Source organism: Oncorhynchus mykiss, chromosome 12, assembly GCF_013265735.2.
Source record: "Oncorhynchus mykiss isolate Arlee chromosome 12, USDA_OmykA_1.1, whole genome shotgun sequence".
NCBI classification, from domain to species: domain Eukaryota; kingdom Metazoa; phylum Chordata; class Actinopteri; order Salmoniformes; family Salmonidae; genus Oncorhynchus; species Oncorhynchus mykiss.
In genome coordinates, this window is record NC_048576.1 from 14,050,479 (window position 1) to 14,072,750 (window position 22,272).

The window sequence follows — 22,272 nt, forward strand, 5'->3', positions numbered from 1 at the left end:
TAATGTTTGGCTAATACTGCATATCCTCTTGATTCTAAGATACATTTTCTAAAATGGTATCTAATTTAGAGCCATTTAAGACGTTCCTTCATTCTCAGATTGAAACATACCATGCTTGTGTGGTTGGAAAAGATGCTCCTCATTCAAAACATTTGGTTTGGTAACCTTCCATGTAATATAAACACCTTCCGAACTCTTAGATCTCTTTCAGTTAAGAGTTCATATTCACACACTCCCACAGTGTTATTTTTTTACCTGATTTCATTAGCTGTTGCTGCTGCACATTTGACTTAAGTTTGCTTGGCTTAATGGACCAATAGAACAGCCCCTAAAGTACAAACCCTGCCCACCACCTGGCCCTCCAGGCAGGTTAAAGGATACACTCAAAGTATTTGAAAGATCTCAAGTGGTATTTGAACCCAGATCTAATTCCATGCATTAAAACTGCCTCTGCTGTTGCGGCGCATTTTCCCTCAATTGTACGCTAGTCCCTTTAGAGTCCCAGTGTCTTGTGTTATTTAGTTCTGTCAACCAGTCCTAAACCCCTGAGCTCTGTGTCTACATCAAGAGTACTTCAGCTGCCTCTTGGCTCATATTATCTCTGAGGAGCCAATAAACTCCAGCTAAAACACTTCCTGGTCCTGCTCTCTGGGCTGGCTTCTGCTAAATGCCTTATGCTGCATTAACTAGAAGTACAGGCTAGGGGAACAAGTTTGATTTAAACTGGAAAGGTTAAATCAGGTGTTCTTCAGTTTGTGCTAAGATAAAGATCCCACAGACTTGTAGACATAGCAGCAGTCAGGATTGCATTTTAGTGCTGTATTTGTGTTTAAAACCCCCATTAAGTATTTCAGGATCTCCTGCTGCAGTCGATGATGGCTACCATGTTGGATACTAAATAGATACTAATATATTTAGAGATGAACTGTATACATAAAATAATATACTATTTGTCTTTGTGATCAGGTGGTTCCTGTGATGCTCCGCCTCTTGACCTCTATCAGTTCAGTCCGTCTCTACATCCCCAAAGACCTCCGGCCTTATGACAACAGACAGAGCATGCTGAAATCCATACAGGTGTGAGAGACAGCCTTGTGTTCATCAATGCCTTTCTCAACCATTAACACTATTGCTCAAGCTACTCAGAAATCAGTTTTATTCCATGAAAACAGGCTGGGACATTGGAGACGGTTATATATAGTTTTATTGTATTTTACTTTCATTAAAGCTGTTCTTATGCTTCATTCTCTGGTCCCTTCTCCACCACACAGGAGGTGCAGAAGCGCTTCCCAGACGGAGTTCCCCTGCTGGACCCCATTGATGACATGGGCATCAAGGACCCAGGCCTGAAGAAGATCATCCAGAAGGTGGAGGCATTCGAACACAGGATGTACTCCCACCCCATGCACTCCGACCCCAGCCTGGAGGCTGTCTACTCCCTCTGCGAGAAGAAAGCCCTGGTGAGGATGGGTGGGGTGGTGTTATTTTGGATGGTTGGTTCATGTCCTGTAGGACCACACTGCGGTGTGTGTGGCAGGGGACCATACAACGTTCTGTCAGTAATGTACTGACATAAACAAGCACAGGATGAGTATCAGAGGAAAATAATATTGGATCTGGCTCTCATTCACTTACTCACATTTTGGCAGAACATTCAGCACCAAACGACTGTTCATCTTTTTAATTGACCTTTATTTAACTAGGCAAGTCAGTACAAATTCTTATTTGCAATGACGCCAAACCCTGACGACGTTGGGCCAATTGTGCGCCTCCCTATGGGACTACCAATCATGGCCAGATGTGATGCAATATAAGAGAATATAAAGACTCGTATTTCACTTACCAGTCTAACGTTAGCATCCTCTCATTTAGCTGTTGTCGATTATATTTTTCTGCAAGACTATCGTCCAAAATCTGTATACTTGGACTTTGATTTAGCTTTTCCAATATTAGTAGCCATAAAGTAAGTTCAACATTTGCAAAACACTTAGTTTTCATAACTCACAGGTATGCTTAACACGGAACCCAAACCGGCTGCGCGCGTGCGCTATTGTGCATAAATGTATTTTGCCCCCCCCCACACCAAACGCGATCACGACATGCAGGTTCAAATATCAAAACAAACTCTGAACCAATGACATTAATTTGGGGACAGGTCGAAAAGCATTAAACATGTATGGCAATTTAGCTAGCTTGCACTTGCTAGCTAACGTTAATTTGTCCTATTTAGCTAACTTGCTGTTGCTAGCTAATTTGTCCTGGGATATAAACATTGAGTTGTTATTTTACCTGAAATGCACAAGGACCTCAACTCTGACAATTAATCCACACATAAAACGGCCAACCGAATCGTTTCTCGTCATCTCTCCTCCTTCCAGGCTTTTTCATCTTTGAACTTATATGGTGATCGCATCTAAACTTTCATTGTATTACCCCGACAACTGGCAACAAAGTTTGTCTTTCAATCACCCATGTGGGTATAACCAATGAGGAGATGGCACCTGCTTCTATAAACCAATGAGGAGATTACTTTCAGCGCGATCTGCGTCAGAAATAGGAACGGCTTCTATTTTAGCCCTTGGCGTCACAGACGCTCGTTGGCGCGCGCGAGCAGTGTGTGCAGTAATTGAATAACATGGATTTCTACATTTATTTTGCGACGGAAGCGACGTGTCCGGTCTGGTCAGCATGTAATGCGCTTCGCCATATTCTTGCATGAATGTCCAAGAGGAACTAGCTTCCTGGCGCAAGGTTTACTGGATGATTGTGCGACGGATACTGGGTTTCCAAATACTCTCATAAACCCCAGCTCATTGGCTATGTAGCTAGCTTGGTTTGAACACGATTGGTGCTCGTTTGACAAAGTTACAGTCAATCAAGTGAACACCGCCCGTGTTACTAAAATTGGTATCCTATTGGATATACTAAATGCCAAACAATATCGTGAAGTCTGGTTACATTTTAGGGTGTCTGATTAATAAATATGACCATAATTTGACTGGTTGAAACAACGTTTGGCATTAGATTTTCACAGATTTCTTTCTTTGCAAGTTGAACGGGTGGAAATACAAAATCGACCGCTATATGGACCTTTTTAGGATATGATGACGCGTTATTTCTGGGACCCTTAGGATGACAAATCAGAGCAAGATTTCAGAATGTAAGTACATATTTCACCTTTAGATGTGAATGTATCAAACCTGTCGTGGTGAAGTGTTTTTTTTTTGTTTTGTGCTCTCCTCAAACAATAGCATGGCATTTTTGACAGTCATAGTTACTGTAAATAGGACAATGCAGTTAGATTAGCAAGAATTTAAGCTTTCAGCCGATATGTACCACAAAAAAATGTTCCGCTAAAATCAGCATACATGACATTGCGCTACATGATTTACAACGGTCCCGTTGACAGGAAACCAATCCTGAAGAAATTAACTTGTTAGGGATCAGCCGCGTTTTTTTCTAATTTCGCCTTAAATGACGTACCCAAACTTAACTGCCTGTAGCTCAGGCCCTGAAGCAAGGATATGCATATTCTTGGTACCATTTGAAAGGAAACACTTTGAAGTTTGTGGAAATGTGAAATTAATGTAGGAGAATATAACACAATAGATCTGGCAGAAGAAAATACAAAGAAAAAAACAACCTATTTGTTGTACCGTCTCTGAAATGCAAGAGAAAGGTCACATCTAGCCTTGAAGCTGGATGTAATTTAGATGGTGTCCACAAGAGGGCAACAGTGTTTGCGCCAAGTTTCAAACTGAATACTTGAAGAATGAACAATCCACATAACATTTAGAATGAAGTCACCCAGGTGTCTGTCACTATTTGCCCAAATGTACCAAAGTGTCTGAATTGGTAAATTGATATATTTTCAAGAACATAACTACAGAAAACATACAAAAATGCTATGCTAATAAAAAATACAAGTTTACGCACTCCCAGGAATGTCATACATTATGAAAATGTACTAACAGCAGACCCAACAAGAATGCTGATCCAATGTCTCCAAATACATGTGAAATATTTAAGATAAGGGCCAAGTTAGCAGCCAACACTGATCAAATGTCATAAGTGTACACACCACAAACACAAAGTAAAAAAATGACACATTATTTACAATGACTGGACTTACAACACACCCTCTACACAAGATTGTGCTGCTGGTCCCAAGTCCCTTTCAGCAGTAAAGCACTTACCATCTACTTGTAGGCTGGCTGGGTATTCATACCTCTAGATGGTGAGCAGCAGTCAGACTAAGTGGGGGATGGAGGCCTTGAATGTGGCCTCTTTGAAGTCAGTAAACTCAAGTTTACTTATTATATTATACCTTTTTTTTGCAATACACCAAATAAACAACATCTATAAACATATATATTATATTGAGTGGAGAACACTGGTGAAGGTTGTGTACCAAATCTTTGTCTTTCTAGTTGGCTAGCTTTGAAATGCAGAGGAGGAGATTTCAAAGAAATAAGGAGAAAAATGAATATAATTTTGCAGCCAGGTGCCTGTGAAAGCATTAGTGTTAAGTCCCAGCTGTAGTCCGACTTTGCTGGCCTGGGTATTATATTTTCCATTCCGCACTGTCCTTTTTCCCAGTTCAATTCCAGCACATATGGTGAATGTGTAGCCAGGCCAGTACAGTACAGCTCGGCTTGGTTAAAGTTAGCTCTGTAGTGTGAAACGGGCCCTGCTCCTACAACTGGCCTTGGTCATGACCTCTGTGACGTCTGCGCAATCGATGTGTGTGAGATATATTACATATCTGTGCATGGGGAGGGACAAAGCCCTATAAACCAGATTACAAACGCACTGTGTTTGATTTGGCAAGACTTGAGAATTACACCCATAATAATCCAAGATGAATAGTCGTTTTCCTTGTTTTTTTTCTCCGTATACTAATCTCACTTTCCATCTACGGACTGAATATACTTTCCTGCAACCCGCCTCACCCAATGTGGTACAGATCTGCTATTTTTATACTTTAGAACCGGAAACCCCATCAGAAGCTAGCCAGCTAACTAGCTACTAGCTAGTAGTCAGTTAGCCACTGCTAGCGGTCTTCACCGTTAACTCGGACGCCAGCTAGCTTCAGCTCGGTCAATACCTGCCAGTCTGCACAGTGCGATATCAACCCAGATCATATCAGACTGCTTTTTCTCTACCACGTTCCTGCCGCAAGCTCTGGACCATTACACCGGATCATCGCAGTTAGCTGCAACCGAGTGGCTACTGCCTCTGTCCCGAAGCAAGCACCAGTTAGCCTTGAGCTAGCCTCGAGCAAGGCCCATCTCCCGGCTAGCCGAAGAGGTCTACCAGCTAATTCTTGGGCTACAATACCTGGAATTGGAAAGCTGCCGCGGTCATCCCCCTCTTCAAAGGGGGAGACACTCTAGACCCAAACTGCTACAGACCTATATCTATCCTGCCCTGCCTTCTCTAAAATATTTGAAAGCCAAGTTAACAAACAGATCACCGACCATTTCGATTCCCACCGTACATTCTCCACTATACAATCTGGTTTCTGAGCTGGGCATGGGTGCACCTCAGCCACGCTCAAGGTCCTAAACAATATCATAACTGCCATCCATAAAAGACAGTACATAGTGCAGCTGTCTTCATCAACCTGGCCAAGGCTTTTGACTCTGTCAATCACTGCATTCTTATTGGCAGACCCAATAGCCTTGGTTTCTCAAATGACAGCCTCGCCTGGTTCACCAATTACTTCTCTAATAGAGTTCAGTGTGTCAAGTCGGAGGGCCTGATGTCCGGACCTCTGGCAGTCTCTATGGGGGTGCCACATGGTTAAATTTTTGGCCGACTCTCTTCTCTGTATACATCAATGATGTAGAGCTTGCTGATGGTGATTCTCTGATCCACCTCTACGCAGACAACACCATTCTGTATACCTCTGGCCCTTCTTTGGACACTGTTAACAAACCTCAAAAAGAGCTTCAATGCCATACAACATTCCTTCTGTGGTCTCCAACTGCTTTTAAATGCTAGTAAAACTAAATGCATGCTCTTCAACCGATTGCTGCTCGCACCCGCCCGCTCGACAATCATCACTACTCTGGACGGTTCTGACTTAGAATATGTGGACAACTACAAATACCTTGGTGTTTGAGACTGTAAACTCTCCTTCCGGACTCACATTAGGCATCTCTAATCCAAAATTAAATCTAGAATCGGCTTCCTATTTCGCAACAAAGCCTCCTTCCCTCAATCATACCCTCGTAAAACGGACTATTCTACCGATCCTTGACTTTGGCGATGTCATTTACAAAATAGCATCCAACACTCTACTCAGCAAATTGGATGGAGTCTATCACAGTGCCATCCGTTTTGTCACCAAATCCCCTTATACTACCCTCCACTGCGACCTGTACGTTCTTGTTGGCTGGCCCTCACTATATATTCGTTGCCAAACACACTGGCTCCAGGTCATCTATACGTCTTTGCTAGGTAAAGCCCGACCATATCTCAGCTCACTGGTCACCATAGCAACACCCACCCGTAGCACGTGTTCCAGCAGGTATATTTGACTGGTCATCTGCAAAGCCAACACCTCTTTTGGCCGCCTTTCCATCCAGTTCTCTGCTGCCAATGACTGGAACGAATTGCAAAAATCACTGAAGCTGGAGACTCATATCTCCCTCACTAAATTTAAGCATCAACTGTCAGAGCAGTTTACCGATCACTGTACCTGTACACAGCCCATCTGTAAATAGCACACCCAACTACCTCATCTCCATATTGTTTTTTTAAATTTGATTTTGCACATCATCTGCACATCTATCACTCCAGTGTTAATGCTAAATTGTAAATATTTCACCTCTATGGCCTATTTATTGCCTAAGCTCCCTAATCTTACTACATTTGCACAAAATCAAATAAAATGTATTCATAAAGCCCTTCTTACATCAGCTGATATCTCAGTGCTGTACAGAAACCCAGCCTAAAACCTCAAACAGCAAGCAATGCCAGTGTAGAAGCACGGTGGCTAGGAAAAACTCCCTAGAAAGGCCAGAACCTAGGAAGAAACCTAGAGGGAACCAGGCTATGGGGGGTGGCCAGTCCTCTTCTGGCTGTGCCAGGTGGAGATTATAACAGTACATGGGCAAGATGTTCAAATGTTCATAGATGACCAGCAGGGTCAAATAATAATAATCACAGTGGTTGTCGAGGGTGCAACAGGTCAGAACCTCAGGAGTAATTGTCAGTTGGCTTTTCATAGCTGATCATTGAGAGTATCTCGACCGCTCCTGCTGTCTCTAGAGAGTTGAAAACAGCAGGTCTGGGACAGGTAGCATGTCCGGTAAACAGGTCAGGGTTCCATAGCCGCAGGCAGAACAGTTGAAACTGGAGCATCAGCACGGCCAGGTGGACTGGGGACAGACAGCAAGGAGTCATCAGGCCAGTTAGTTCTTAGGCATGGTCTTAGGGCTCAGGTCCTCCGAGAGAAAGAGAGAATTTAGGGAGGGCATACTTCAATTCGCACAGGACACCGGATAAGACTGGAGAAATTCTCCAGATACAACAGACGGACCTAGTACCCCGACACATAAACAACTGCAGCATAAATACTGGAGGCTGAGACAGGAGGGGTCGGGAGACACTGTGGCCATGTCCGACAATACCCCCGGACAGAGCCAAACAGGCAGGATATAACCTGTACATAGATTTTTCTATTGCGTTATTGACTATACGTTTGTTTATCCCATGTGTAACTCTGTTGTTTTTGTCGCAATACTTTGCTTTGTCTTGGCCAGGTCGCAGTTGTAAATGAGAACTTGTTCTCAACTGGCCTACCTGGTGAAATAAAATCAAAATTAAAATAAACACTGGCTCGTAAAAAATTCAATCTCCAACCCTCTGCTTGGCTTCTGGGACTATGCCACTGCACAAAGTATCGGCCTGCATAACATCTTGTCCAAATCCTGCCACAGCAGGACACACGTGCATACAGACCGGCAGGCAGACACTTTCACTAGAAACACAAAGCTGGTTAAATTCTATTTCTAGTATTTGTTGTAATTGACTTAGGCTTGAATTCAAGACATAGTACAGTATAAGTTCGTAGGGTTATGCCTAAGTATCTGCTAATCAGCTTTACAATATCAGTTAATGTGTAAAATAAATATCCTCTGACTTAGTGGATTGTCTAGAGCTGGAGGTAGCCTAACACAGGACCTGGAGGTAGCCTAGCGCCGCTGTTGTCTATCCCATGTTGTCAAACTCTCCCCGCAGCATGTTCTAGTGGTGTTGGGTGAGCCTGTAATTGGATAATGGTCTTAAGCAGGGACTGTTACACAAGGTGTGTGGCGGAGAGGAACAAACTGGCCTGTAAGACAGACCGAGACTATTAACCAACACTTGGTCTCAGCTGTGTCAGTTCCGACTGGGCTGAGATCTGATTTGGATTTCATTCCTCAGTTTGCAGCCTCAGTCATGCAAGGCAGCTTTGTGCTACTGTTTTACGGGCTCCTAACCAACTGTGCTTTATTACATGCTCCTTACAGACACTTTTTTTCGCATTATTTGTAACTTATTTTGTACATAATGTTGCTGCTACCGACTCCACTCTGGGCTCCCGAGTGGCGCAGCACAGCATCTCAGTGCAAGAGGCGTCACTGCAGTGACCTGGTTCGAATTCAGCCTGCATCACATCCAACCGTGATTGTCCCATAGGGCGGTGCACATTTGGCCCAGCGTCGTCCGGGTTTGGCCGAATTTGTTCTTAACTGACTTGCCTAGTTATATAAAGTTTACATTTTTTTTTCTCGAAAATACTCCCGAAAGAGCTTCTGGATATCAGAACAGTGATTACTCACCTCAAACTGGATGAAGATTTTCTCTTTAATGAGTCCGACTCAAAAGAATACGGTTTCTCCGAAACCAGGCCCAAATCCCCGTCATTCGCGTGAAGAAAAGACTGATACAGAGGGGGAGATGGGGGTGTCTTGTGAGACTTTGGTGGCAAGTGGGTAACCTGCCTCTACCGTCCGATCTATTGGCCAACGTACAATCGCTGGAGAATAAACTGGATTAGCTCTGTACGAGACGTTAACTGTTAACTATATCTTGCTCCTACCCCCAAGCCATAAGACTGCTGAACAATTAATCAAATGGCCACTGGGCTATTTACATTACAATTAAAACATTTAATTTATATGATTTAAAATAGTACATTTAAAGGATTGTTTGCACTGAGAGCAGGGATTTTTCTGCCATAGAAGCACTTGGCCGGGCCGCCTAAGCATATATTTTGGATGCCTAAGTCTATATACGAATTTAAAATACATTTTTAGAATGTAAAACTAAAACCAGATATAAAGTTTATAGGAAAGAAAATGGTGATACGCTTAGAAATGTCCTTGTTTTCCATGAAAACATACTTGAAATGAGTTGCAAAATGATGAATAGGAAATATAGTCAAGACGTTGACAAGGTTATAAATAATGATTTTTTAAAAATTGAAATAATAATTGTGTCCTTCAAATTTTGCTTTCGTCAAAGAATCCTCAATTTGCAGCAATTACAGCCTTGCAGACCTTTGGCATTCTAGTTGTCAATTTGTTGATGTAATCTGAAGAGATTTCACCCCATGCTTCCCGAAGCACCTCCCACAACTTGGGTTGGCTTGATGGGTACTTCTTACGTACCATACGGTCAAGCTGCTCCCACAACAGCTCAATAGGGTTGAGATCCGGTGACTGTGCTGGTCACTCCATTAGACAGAATACCAGCTGAATGCTTCTTCCCTAAATAGTTCTTACATAGTTTGAAACTGTGCTTTGGATCATTGTCCTGTTGTAGGAGGACATTGGCTCCAATTAAGCGCTGTCCACAAGGCATGGCGTAGCAAAATAGTGATAGCCTTCCTTCAAGATCCCTTTTAGCCTGTACAAATCTCCTCCTTTACTACCACCAAAGCACCCCCAGACATTACATTGTTTCCACCATGCTTGACAGATGACGTCAAGCACTTTTCTGCATCTCTCTTCTTCATTGTGATCCGAACACCTCAAACTTACATTTGTCTGTCCATAACACTTTTTCCCCCCAATCTGCCTTTCTTTGCAACTCTGCCTAGAAGGCCAGCATCCCGGAGTCGCCTCTTCACTGACATTGAGACTGGTGTTTCTCGCAAGGAATAGCGTTAATTTCTCAGAACAAGAATAGAGTGACGAGTTTCAGAAGTACTTTGCTTCTGGCCATTTTGAGCCTGTAATCGAATCCACAAATGCTGATTCTCCAGATACTCAACTAATCTGAAGGCCAGTTTTATTGCTTATTTAATCAGAACAACAGTTTTCAACTGTGCTAACATAATTGCAAAAAGGTTTTCTAATGATCAATTTGCCTTAAAAATCTTCTGTTTTTAGCTACATTAACACCATCTACACTGTATTGCTGATCAATTTGATGTGATTTTAATGGACAAAATATTAGCTTTTCTTTCAAAAACAAGGACATTTTAAGTGACCCCAAACTTTTGAACGTGTGTTATTTTTTATAATGATATAATCTTTGTGCGCTAACAATCACCAAAATCAAAGCTAGACCGTCAGGGTAATTGAAAATATGAATTACCAGTATTGCTTTTAAGTCTGAGCAGAAAAAACGGCATTAGCCGTGGCAAAATCCAGGGAATTATCTTGAAAACGGCAACAGTTTCTCTCACCTCGCGGCAGAATATGTAGAATCCTGAGAAATTTGCTTTAAAAGGGCAACATTTTCTCTCCGCTCCATGGCAAAATGTGTAGACTTGTAGGAAATGAAGTTTAAAGCTGATAAAATGCGTCTTGACTCCATGGAGAATTGCAGGAAATTGGTGTAAAAATGCTGAAATTGTACACACAAAAATTAGGGTCTTTAAAAGGTTTTAAATTCTGCTGCTCCAATTCCAACTCCCACTGCAATGCCTAAGCCCCTTTTTGATCCACAGAGACTATTTTCTTTATCCTTACTAGAGGGTAATGTTTTAAGCAGTTATGTTATCCCGTGTCTCTCTGTCTGTCAGATTGCAGGGGACATTAAAGGGGCCAAGCGGGAGCTGAAAAAGGCTAGGACCGTCCTGCAGATGGACGAGCTGAAGTGCAGGAAGCGTGTCCTGAGACGTCTGGGGTTCGCTACTTCCTCTGATGTCATCGAGATGAAGGGCAGAGTGGCCTGTGAGATCAGCAGGTAAGGAAAAGAACATCTGCAGCAGTAACACTTTACCCCAAAATGTGTATTTTGGTAATGATGAAAAGCACAGGACATAGAATACAACCTACATCAGTCAGATTTAATCCCATCCACATGGATACATGTCGATCTTAGGTAGTTCTAATCTAAAACCAGACAATAGCAGATGTACCGAGCCCAATCTTATCATGCAACCTGTTTAAAAGCAAGGTTATGTTATAATTCTGTTTAAGGCTGTATTAAACCCCTCTCTGTAATAATACTATGATTGATCCTAGAACAGTGTGTATATTACCTTGCTATTGAATCTCTCTGTAACAATACTGTGACAGATCTGATACCTGTGTTATTGCTGTGTATGATCCAGTGCTGATGAGCTGCTGCGAACAGAGTTGTTCAACTTAGAACAGTTATATACATTAAACAAAAATATAAATGCAACAATTTCAAAGATTTTACTGAGTTCATTCAAGTAAATCAGTCAATTTAAATGAATTCATTAGTCCCTGATCTTTAGATTTCACATTACGGGGCATTTGGGCTGTCCCCGAAAAAAGAAGAAGAAGAAAATCTTAGTTGCCCGAAAGTCATCTGCTCTGTCGACCAATCGATTGGTCAAAATTAAAACATTTATTTGTAAAACGTGTATGTAACACCCTATTTGTTTTGATAAAAACAACTATAAATGCATTGAGCTTGTCTGATGCTTTAAGCTCACTGTTTGATTAATTAAGACACAAATTACTCAAAAGGGAGCCAGAGATCAAGATAACCAGAAAAAAAAACCTTCACCTGTCCCGACCATTCTCCCGCTCCTACTGGCTTTCGCAGATTCCGCCATTACGCTCCTGAAGTTGCACATTTAGGTGCAACAATTTAATTTATGTCTTCGTATCTGACTCATTATCATGTGGTTAATCAAAATTATATCCAAATGAAAATGAGACAAACCTATAAAGTAACAATTGCCATCTATGTAAAAATAACCTATAAAGCCAACAAATGAAAACATTGCAGCCTGCAGGTATGGGTATGCAGCAATGGGACAAGATTGTAATTAAAATTGGGAGAAAGAGGCTAAAAATTCATACAAATTAAAATACACTCTTAAAAACCTTTAAATCACATTGGCTATGCATGCCCTGTTTGCAACAGCTTGAAACATTGTATCAACTATTAACTTGGGTCTGGCCTGAAGCTCCTTGGAACATTGTGTAAAATATTCTGGGCCCTCAGTTTCCACCTCCTGTGAGCTCAGAACAGACACAGCTGTAGGCTATTTGCGCAAGGGATAAGTAATCAGGTAGGCCTACTTTATGACAGTTCAACTGGATTTTTATATTTTTCCGTTTCATGCTGAGTGGTTATCAAAAGGGATAGAGCTGGAAAGATTATTCAAATTAATTGAGGAAGTATTGTAATTCTCAATGGATGTAAAAACACACTTTGTTTGCTTGCTGTTCGAGGTGAAAGATTTATTTTTTATTTATTTATTTTTAACTGACTTGCCTAGGTAAATAAAGGTTAAGAACAAATTCTTATTTTCAATGATGGCCTAGGAACAGTGGGTTAACTGCCTGTTCAGGGGCAGAACGAGAAGCTCCACAGCTCATAAGTGGTGGTGCATTAAACCAATCAGAAATGCTATCAGATCCCCAAATGTGCACATTTATATGCCTACATTTGCACGCAGACCAGGTAGCCTGTACTTCTAAAAAATCTAATAACATTTTATTGGTCACATACACATGGTTAGCAGATGTTAATGCGAGTGTAGCGAAATGCTTGTGCTTCTAGTTCCTACCGTGCAGTAATATTTAACAAGTAATCTAACAATTTCACAACTACCTTATGAGGACACAAGTGTAAAGGAATGAATAAGAATATGTACATATAAATATATGGATGAGCGATGAACGAACGGCATAGACAAGATGCAGTAGATGGTATAGAGTACAGTATATACATATGAGATGAGTAATGTAGAGTATGTAAGCTTTATATAAAGTGGCATTGTTTAAAGTGACTAGTGATACATTTATTACATCCAACTATTAATTATTAAAATGCCACACTTCAAGTGAATGGATTATCTTGGCAATGAGAAATGCTCAATAACAAGGATGTGAACAAAATTGTGCCCCAAAATTGAGAAATAAGTGCGTATGAAACTTTTCTGGGATCTTTTATTTCAGCTCATGAAACATGGGACCAACACTTTACATGTTGCATTTAGATTTTTGTTCGGTGTATATTGTGTATAAAAAAACAACAACAAATGTATTGACAATGTGACTGATCTTAGAGCTGTGTTCTGTTTGATCCAGTGCTGATGAGCTGCTGCTGACTGAGATGGTGTTCAACGGTCTGTTCAACGATCTGACTGCAGAACAGGTTACTGCTCTGCTCAGTGTCTTCGTCTTCCAGGAGAATGTAAGACACACACACACACACTGGGAACACACTCCGATGCACACCATTTCCTACGCAATCAGATAAGACACTTTTGGCCAGATAAATAATCCTCCTTTCCCCATGCCATCACGCCACCTCTTACTTACATACATACATACATATACACATACATACATACACTCATACATACATCAACAAAAGCACACTAACCTATTACCTTGCAGTAACCTCGTGCCCTTATCTCTTGAGTTTACGATTCCATCTCCAGTACATCCTCTTGGGGCTTCCTCTCCCCTCAAGGATTTCCTGTGTCAATTGTTTGAAAACATTTTGTCTTGTCTAGCTCAATTTCAGACCTCTCCAATAACAAATTCCACTCACTCCAGGCAGCGGCCGGTCAATCTGTTAAAAGTAGACCTTAGTAGGTCTCTGGCACGCTAAGTGATATGAGCCTTCACCGGGTTCTCAGTACTGCCAGATGCGATCGTGTTCCCTGCACTCAGCCCCTCCCAAGCTTCATTATGGCACCCCTCATGTCTCTTTTGTATCTAATGCTCCTATACTTCTGAGTATAACAATGTTCAAAGTTTCACCCAGAATCCAACAACACCAAGGAACTTGAAGCTCTCAACCTGCTCCACTACAGCTCCTTCGATGAGAATGGGGGCGTGCTCTGTCCTCTTTTTCCTGTCGTCCATCTCCTTTATCTTGATCACGTTGAGGGAGAGGTTGTTGTCCTGGCACCACACGGCCAGGTCTCTGACCACCTCCCTATAGGCTGTCTTTTCGGTGATCAGGCCTACCACTGTTGTGTCATCGGCAAACTTGATGATGGTGTTGGAGTCGTGCCTGGCCGTGCAGTTATGAGTACGGGAGGGAACTGAGCACGCACCCCTGAGGGGCCTCTGTTTTGAGGATCAGCGTGGCATATGTGTTGTTACCTACCCTTACCACCTGGGGGCAGCCCGTCAGTTAGTCCAGGATCCAGTTGCAGAGGGAGGTGTTTAGTCCCAGGGTCCTTAGCTTAGTTTAGTGATGAGCTTTGAGGGTAGTATGTTGTTGAACGCTGAGCTGTAGTCAATGAACAGCATTCTCACATAGGTGTTACTTTTGTCCAGGTGGGAAAGGGCAGTGTGGAGTGCAATAGAGATTGCATCATCTGTGGATCTGTTGGGGAGGTATGCAAATTGGAGTGGGTCTAGGGTTTCTGGAATAATGGTGTTGTGAGCCATGACCAGCCTTTCAAAGCCCTTCATGGCTACAGACGTGAGTGTTATGGGTCGGTGGTCATTTAGGCAGGTTACCTGAGTCCCTGTGCCCAAGAACACTATGATGGTCTGCTTAAAACATGTTGGTATTACAGACTCGGACAGGGAGAGGTTGAAAATGTCAGTGAAGACACTTGCCAGTTGGTCAGCGCATGCTCGCAGTACACGTCCTGGTAATCCGTCTGGCCCTGCGGCCTTGTGAATTTTGACCTGTTTAAAGGTCTTACATCGGTTGCGGAGAGCGTGATCACACAGTCTTCCGGCAACAGCTGGTGCATCTCATGCATGCTTCAGTGTTATTTGCCTCGAAGCGAGCATAGAAGTAGTTTAGCTCGTCCGGTAGGCTCGTGTCACTGGGCAGCTCTCGGCTGTGATTCCCTTTGTAGTCTGTAATGGTTTGCAAGCCCTGCCACATCCGACGAGCGTCAGAGCCGGTGTAGTACGAGACTACATTGCAATTTAGTCTTCTATATGTCATATCTACTGCCTGCAAGTATCCGTCTCTTGTCCCTCTTGTCTGTCAGCAGATAGTCTCTGTGACATTCACATGCCACTGTCGTCCAGTGTCTGGGTGCCCCGCTGGCGTCCATTGTCCTATCATTAGTCAGGCTAACAAAGGACATACCAATTTGAAGCTAAGGACAAAATATTGTGACCTTTCATAATTTGAGATCTGTTAAGGTCAACCGTATCCTTTAGAGAAGATACATTTAGCCGTCACAGTAAAACGAGATGCTCTGCAGTCTGAGGGCTTCGTCCCATTACTGAAGTGGGTCACTCTGCATGTTTCTTAAATCAATAACCGACAGACGGCAGTAATGTTTTATTGACACTTAGGAGTACTGGAGCAGAGACCGATCAGTTATCCTGCCGAGTGCCCCGGACCACAACATCGGCTGACATTTTCTGTTGATTTTCCAACTATTCTTCATGTTGAATTGGCGAAAACAGCCTCTGCTCTTCGACACACAGCAGGTGGTCGCGGTGTGTCCAAAGTTTTAGACTAACGTCATGTTTGTGTTCTCCTCCTTCCCTCAGGCGAATGAGATGCCCAAGCTGACAGAGCAGCTGGCTGGACCACTGAGACAGATGCAGGTAAACATTCCACGTGACGCTGCGGAATAGGAGCTGTCCAGGGGGTTAGCCTAGGTTACAAAGCAAGATCAATGTGTGTCCCTGGTCAAAAGTAGTGTATTTGGGGCACAGCCAATGAGTTTAGCAGCTGGCTTTTATAAATATGATTAAATAACTTAGTGGTGCCAGTAACCGAGAGGTTGCTAGATCGAATCCCCGAGCTGACAAGGTCAAAATCTGTCGTTCTGCCCCTGAACAAGGCAGTTAACCCACTGTTCCTAGGCTGTCATTGTAAATAAGAATTTGTTCTTAACTGACTTGCCTAGTTAAATAAAGGTTAAATAAATAAAATAATGAAAATATAGCATTGCAATGGGCATGGTAGCAAACTGGATACGTGGTGATGATGCTTTATGACACACCCCTCAGACCTGGTTTAGTCTGCTTCTCAGGTGTGTGGTTTCTTATACTTAGTTCATGTTAAACCAAAGCATTGATGTTTAACTAGACTGTAATCTATGTGAGACTTGGCAGCCAATCAGTTTACCTATTCTATTGACTTACTGCTGTTTCTGTCTGCTGAGACTTGGCACATTCTGCAAATCCAGCTAGGTCCACAGTCTACAATCTAGATGTTTGGTGAAAGATTTGGGTCTCCCTGCCTGAGTGTTTGCCTTCATTTGAATGGCTGCTTGAGATGAACAGGAAACTACAAATAAAGTTTAATTTAATGATACCTTTCCTGTCCATTTAATTTTCTATTTACAAGGATTCAGCACCCAAACAACTTCAATAATTATTCTGAGCTCGAGCATGTTATTTATTATCCAATGTCTGTTTTCTTGAACTGTCTGTTGTGGTTGTCAGGAGTGTGCCAAGCGCATTGCTAAGGTGTCTGCAGAGGCTAAACTGGAGGTGGATGAGGAGACCTACCTGGACAAGTTCAGGCCTCACCTGATGGATGTGGTCTACACCTGGGCTAACGGCTCCACCTTCGCTCAGATCTGCAAGATGACCGACGTCTTCGAAGGTAACAACCCCACAGACACCTGTCGCCCTACTGTCGCCCTGTACAGAACTACGAAATGGTTAGCTCTTTCCAAATGTTCTTATGCAGGACGTCAGACATCTTTGAAGGTAAATTATACATGCATGTTAGTCATTTAGCAGGTGATCTTATCAAACTTAGTCAGTGCAAGGTAACTTGCTTAATGCCTGCCCCCAATGTCAATGAAATGGATGTCTGAGCGCTTTCAATTGTTGTCTTTCTGTTTCCATGTGGGGTCTTTCTGTTTCCAATGTCTACATCTAGCAGTTAATAAAACTATTTGGTTTGGCATCTTTCATGTAGTAGGTCATTGAAGGTGAGCCAAAAGACCTGGTGAGGAACTCGGTTGAAACACATGGTTTTCTCTGCATTCTGACTTGGCTTTGGTCCATTATATATTGTCAGGAATTGTTTTTGTCTGAAAGAGGCACATAGTTGGGGGCTTGGAGTGGGAGAGACTCTTCAAAGGAGGACAGATTTGAAGGCCTCTGGATGAACTTCAATGGGCTGAAATGTATAGCTTCAAAATGTTTACAACTATCATGTGCGTGCAATGGACTGTCCTTACATCAAGAGTGGCACTGTCTATGAATTTGAGCGGGATTAGGCCTGCATTTCCCTATACCCAATCTGTAATCCAAAATAAATTGAGCTGAAAAACGGATCCCAGATTGTAGCTTTAAAGGGATACCCATTTGTATGTCTCTATGTGCAGTTTGAAGGAAGTTGCGAACTAGCATTAGTGTAATGTCTGGAAGTCTTTGGTAACGTCTAGCATGCTAGTAGATACCATAGACTTCCAGTCATTGCGCTAACACTAGTTAGCATTGGCTCGCAAAACTACCTTTAACTTCCTTCATACTGGACGCAGAGACAAAATGGTATCCATGAGTTCGTTGGGGTCTGGGGAAGTAGATCAAGGGCTTTATTGCCAAAATCCCGAAGTATCCCTTTATAAGGCACCATGAGAGTAGAGGATTTAAAATGAGAAATGGCTGAAACCGATCCCCCCCCTAATGCTCTCATTCTCTGTCACTGTGAGAACGCTCTGGACATCACCCTGACATGAGCAGTAAAATATGTAGCTCCCTTTTTAATTACGAGATCCATGTTCATTTATTAGATCTTTCTGAGATTGTCTCTGGCTTCCATGCTAACCTTGACTGGAAACTGTGGTTGTATTTTACTAAGGAGGAGTTGAAGTGAGTAAGAGGGATTATTGCTCTTCTCTCGGTGAGTGAGGGTGTGGTCACTGACCGGGGGATCCTTGGTGTGGTTGGTGCTCGTGGTACCGCGGAGTGGTTCAGTTAACCCCTTAATGCTTACCTATATACCCCCCCCCCCATTCTGTCGGTCTTTAGTATAAACCCCCCCTATCTGTCGGTCTTTAGTATAACCCCCCCTATTCTGTCGGTCTTTAGTATAACCCCCCCTATCTGTCGGTCTTTAGTATAATCCCCCCTGTTCTGTCGGTCTTTAGTATAACCCCCCCTATCTGTCAGTCTTTAGTATAACCCCCCCTATTCTGTCGGTCTTTAGTATAACCCCCCCTATCTGTCGGTCTTTAGTATAACCCCCCCCTGTTCTGTCGGTCTTTAGTATAACCCCCCCTGTTCTGTCGGACTTTAGTCAAAACCCCCCCTGTTCTGTCGGACTTTAGTCAAAACCCCCCCTGTTCTGTCGGTCTTTAGGATAAACCCCCCCCTGTTCTGTCGGTCTTTAGTAACCCCCCCCCCCCCCTGTTCTGTCGGCCTTTAGTCAAAAGCCCCCCTGTTCTGTCGGACTTTAGTCAAAACCCCCCTGTTCTGTCGGACTTTAGTCAAAAACCCCCCTGTTCTGTCGGTCTTTAGGATAAACCCCCCCTGTTCTGTCGGTCTTTAGGATAACCCCCCCCCCCCCCCCCCCCTGTTCTGTCGGTCTTTAGGATAAAACCCCCCCGTTCTGTCGGTTTTTAGTATAATCCCCCGTTCTGTCGGTCTTTAGGATAATCCCCCCTGTTCTGTCGGTTTTAGGTGTAATCCCCCCCTGTTCTGTCGGTCTTTAGGATAATCCCCCCTGTTCTGTCGGTTTTAGGTGTAATCCCCCCCTGTTCTGTCGGTCTTTAGTATAACCCCCCCTCCCGTTCTGTCGGGTCTATAGTATAATCCCTCCTGTTCTGTCGGTCTTTAGTATAAACCCCCCTCCCGTTCTGTCGGGTCTTTAGTAAACCCCCCCCCCCCCCCCCCCCTGTTCTGTCGGTCTTTAGGATAAAACCCCCCCGTTCTGTCGGTTTTTAGTATAATCCCCCGTTCTGTCGGTCTTTAGGATAATCCCCCCTGTTCTGTCGGTTTTAGGTGTAATCCCCCCCTGTTCTGTCGGTCTTTAGGATAATCCCCCCTGTTCTGTCGGTTTTAGGTGTAATCCCCCCCTGTTCTGTCGGTCTTTAGTATAACCCCCCCTCCCGTTCTGTCGGGTCTATAGTATAATCCCTCCTGTTCTGTCGGTCTTTAGTATAAACCCCCCCTCCCGTTCTGTCGGGTCTTTAGTATAACCCCCCCCCCCCCCCCTGTTTTGTCGGTCTTTAGTTGAACCCCTCCTGTTCTGTCGGTCTAAAGGGAGTATCATTCTGTCTCCCTGCGCTGAGTTGTCTGTTTGCATATTGATCCCTGTCTGTAGGTAGTATCATCCGCTGTATGCGTCGCCTGGAAGAACTGCTGCGTCAGATGTGTCAGGCAGCCAAGGCCATCGGCAACACCGAGCTGGAGAACAAGTTTGCAGATGGTAAGATCTGTTATGCACACTGGCTGACTCGATCCTCACACAGCTCAGAGAATTCAACTATAGTCTAAACTAGTAGATCAAGTTTGCAGAGGGTAAATTTGTTCTGCCTACTTCCCTCTTGTAGCCTGCTTCCCAGAACCAGATTAAGCCTACTGGACGAGGAAGCATTCTCAACTGCAAATCTTGTTAAATGGCTTTTTAGATATTTTTGGCAGACTGGTCCTAAAACTTCCTCTGCAGTCTGTGGAGGTAACCCTCGGGCCCTCTGCAGTCTGTGGAGGTAACCCTCGGGCCCTCTGCAGTCTGTGGAGGTAACCCTCGGGCCCTCTGCAGTCTGTGGAGGTAACCCTCGGGCCCTCTGCAGTCTGTGGAGGTAACCCTCGGGTCTGTTGTACACTAGGTTCTGTGTTAGGTTTTAGCTAGACACTTGGAAACTAAATTACTACAAACTTGTGCGTAACATTTGGACCCCAACAGTAACAAATGTCGAGTTGTATGGACCAGTTTGTTGTGAGGCACCCATTAGACTGTAATAACATTGGCGTTAGCAAGTAAATAGTAATGTATTTCTTCTGTCTTTCCTTATAGGTATCACAAAAATCAAGAGGGATATTGTGTTTGCTGCTAGTCTATATCTGTAATTTGTTGTATTTTGTAAGAATAAGATTGTGTTTGTGTAATTTCATCATGATATCATCCAGACAATGTTTTTTTATATTTTTATTTGTATTCATGTTGATAAGCATGAAATGGCTTTTTTTCCTTCCAAAAAGTGCAACACATTTGTACATAGTTAACACAATTTTAATTAAAAAAAAACGTCTGTAGTGATTTATTTTACATACGGATGGATAAAAAAAAAAAGGTATTTTGTTTGTCTATTTTGTTGCTTCGGGTACAGATGCATTATATTAGTCTTGTTGGGATAGTCGGGTACAGATATATTATACTAGTCTTGTTGGGATAGTCAGGTACAGATATATTATATTAGTCTTGTTGGGATAGTCAGGTACAGATATATTATACTAGTCTTGTTGGGATAGTCGGGTACAGATATATTATACTAGTCTTGTTGGGATAGTCAGGTACAGATATATTATACTAGTCTTGTTGGGATAGTCGGGTACAGATATATTATATTAGTCTTGTTGGGATAGTCGGGTACAGATATATTATACTAGTCTTGTTGGGATAGTCAGGTACAGATATATTATATTAGTCTTGTTGGGATAGTCAGGTACAGATATATTATATTAGTCTTGTTGGGATAGTCAGGTACAGATGCATTATATTAGTCTTGTTGAGATAGTCAGGTACAGATATATTATACTAGTCTTGTTGGGATAGTCGGGTACAGATATATTATACTAGTCTTGTTGGGATAGTCAGGTACAGATATATTATATTAGTCTTGTTGGGATAGTCAGGTACAGATATATTATATTAGTCTTGTTGGGATAGTCAGGTACAGATATATTATATTAGTCTTGTTGGGATAGTCAGGTACAGATATATTATATTAGTCTTGTTGAGATAGTCAGGTATATTATATTAGTCTTGTTGGGATAGTCAGGTACAGATATATTATATTAGTCTTGTTGGGATAGTCAGGTACAGATGCATTATATTAGTCTTGTTGAGATAGTCAGGTACAGATATATTATATTAGTCTTGTTGAGATAGTCAGGTACAGATATATTATATTAGTCTTGTTGAGATAGTCAGGTACAGATATATTATATTAGTCTTGTTGAGATAGTCAGGTACAGATATATTATACTAGTCTTGTTGAGATAGTCAGGTACAGATATATTATATTAGTCTTGTTGAGATAGTCAGGTACAGATATATTATATTAGTCTTGTTGAGATAGTCAGGTACAGATATATTATATTAGTCTTGTTGAGATAGTCAGGTACAGATATATTATATTAGTCTTGTTGAGATAGTCAGGTACAGATATATTATATTAGTCTTGTTGGGATAGTCAGGTACAGATATATTATACTAGTCTTGTTGGGATAGTCAGGTACAGATATATTATACTAGTCTTGTTGGGATAGTCGGGTACAGATATATTAGTCTTGTTGAGATAGTCAGGTACAGATATATTATATTAGTCTTGTTGGGATAGTCAGGTACAGATATATTATATTAGTCTTGTTGAGATAGTCAGGTACAGATATATTATATTAGTCTTGTTGAGATAGTCAGGTACAGATATATTATATTAGTCTTGTTGGGATAGTCAGGTACAGATATATTATACTAGTCTTGTTGGGATAGTCAGGTACAGATATATTATATTAGTCTTGTTGGGATAGTCAGGTACAGATGCATTATATTAGTCTTGTTGAGATAGTCAGGTACAGATATATTAGTCTTGTTGGGATAGTCGGGTACAGATATATTATATTCTTCTTGTTGGGATAGTCAGGTACAGATATATTATACTAGTCTTGTTGGGATAGTCAGGTACAGATATATTATATTCTTCTTGTTGGGATAGTCAGG

At 42.3% G+C, this 22,272-nt stretch overlaps 1 protein-coding gene across 1 annotated transcript in view; it reads left to right on the top strand.

Annotated features, from left to right (window-relative positions):
• LOC110536793 (exosome RNA helicase MTR4) overlaps positions 1 to 20,622 on the top strand; it is a 55,051-nt gene extending 34,429 nt beyond the window's left edge. The window contains exons 19-26 of the mRNA XM_036936984.1: positions 967 to 1,077; positions 1,272 to 1,460; positions 11,027 to 11,190; positions 13,521 to 13,626; positions 15,915 to 15,971; positions 16,818 to 16,980; positions 19,654 to 19,758; positions 20,347 to 20,622. Coding sequence (XP_036792879.1) covers positions 967 to 1,077; positions 1,272 to 1,460; positions 11,027 to 11,190; positions 13,521 to 13,626; positions 15,915 to 15,971; positions 16,818 to 16,980; positions 19,654 to 19,758; positions 20,347 to 20,399 — 948 coding nt within the window. The 3' untranslated portion in view covers positions 20,400 to 20,622. The remainder of the gene's footprint in view (positions 1 to 966; positions 1,078 to 1,271; positions 1,461 to 11,026; positions 11,191 to 13,520; positions 13,627 to 15,914; positions 15,972 to 16,817; positions 16,981 to 19,653; positions 19,759 to 20,346) is intronic.
• Positions 20,623 to 22,272: the final 1,650 nt, after the last annotated feature.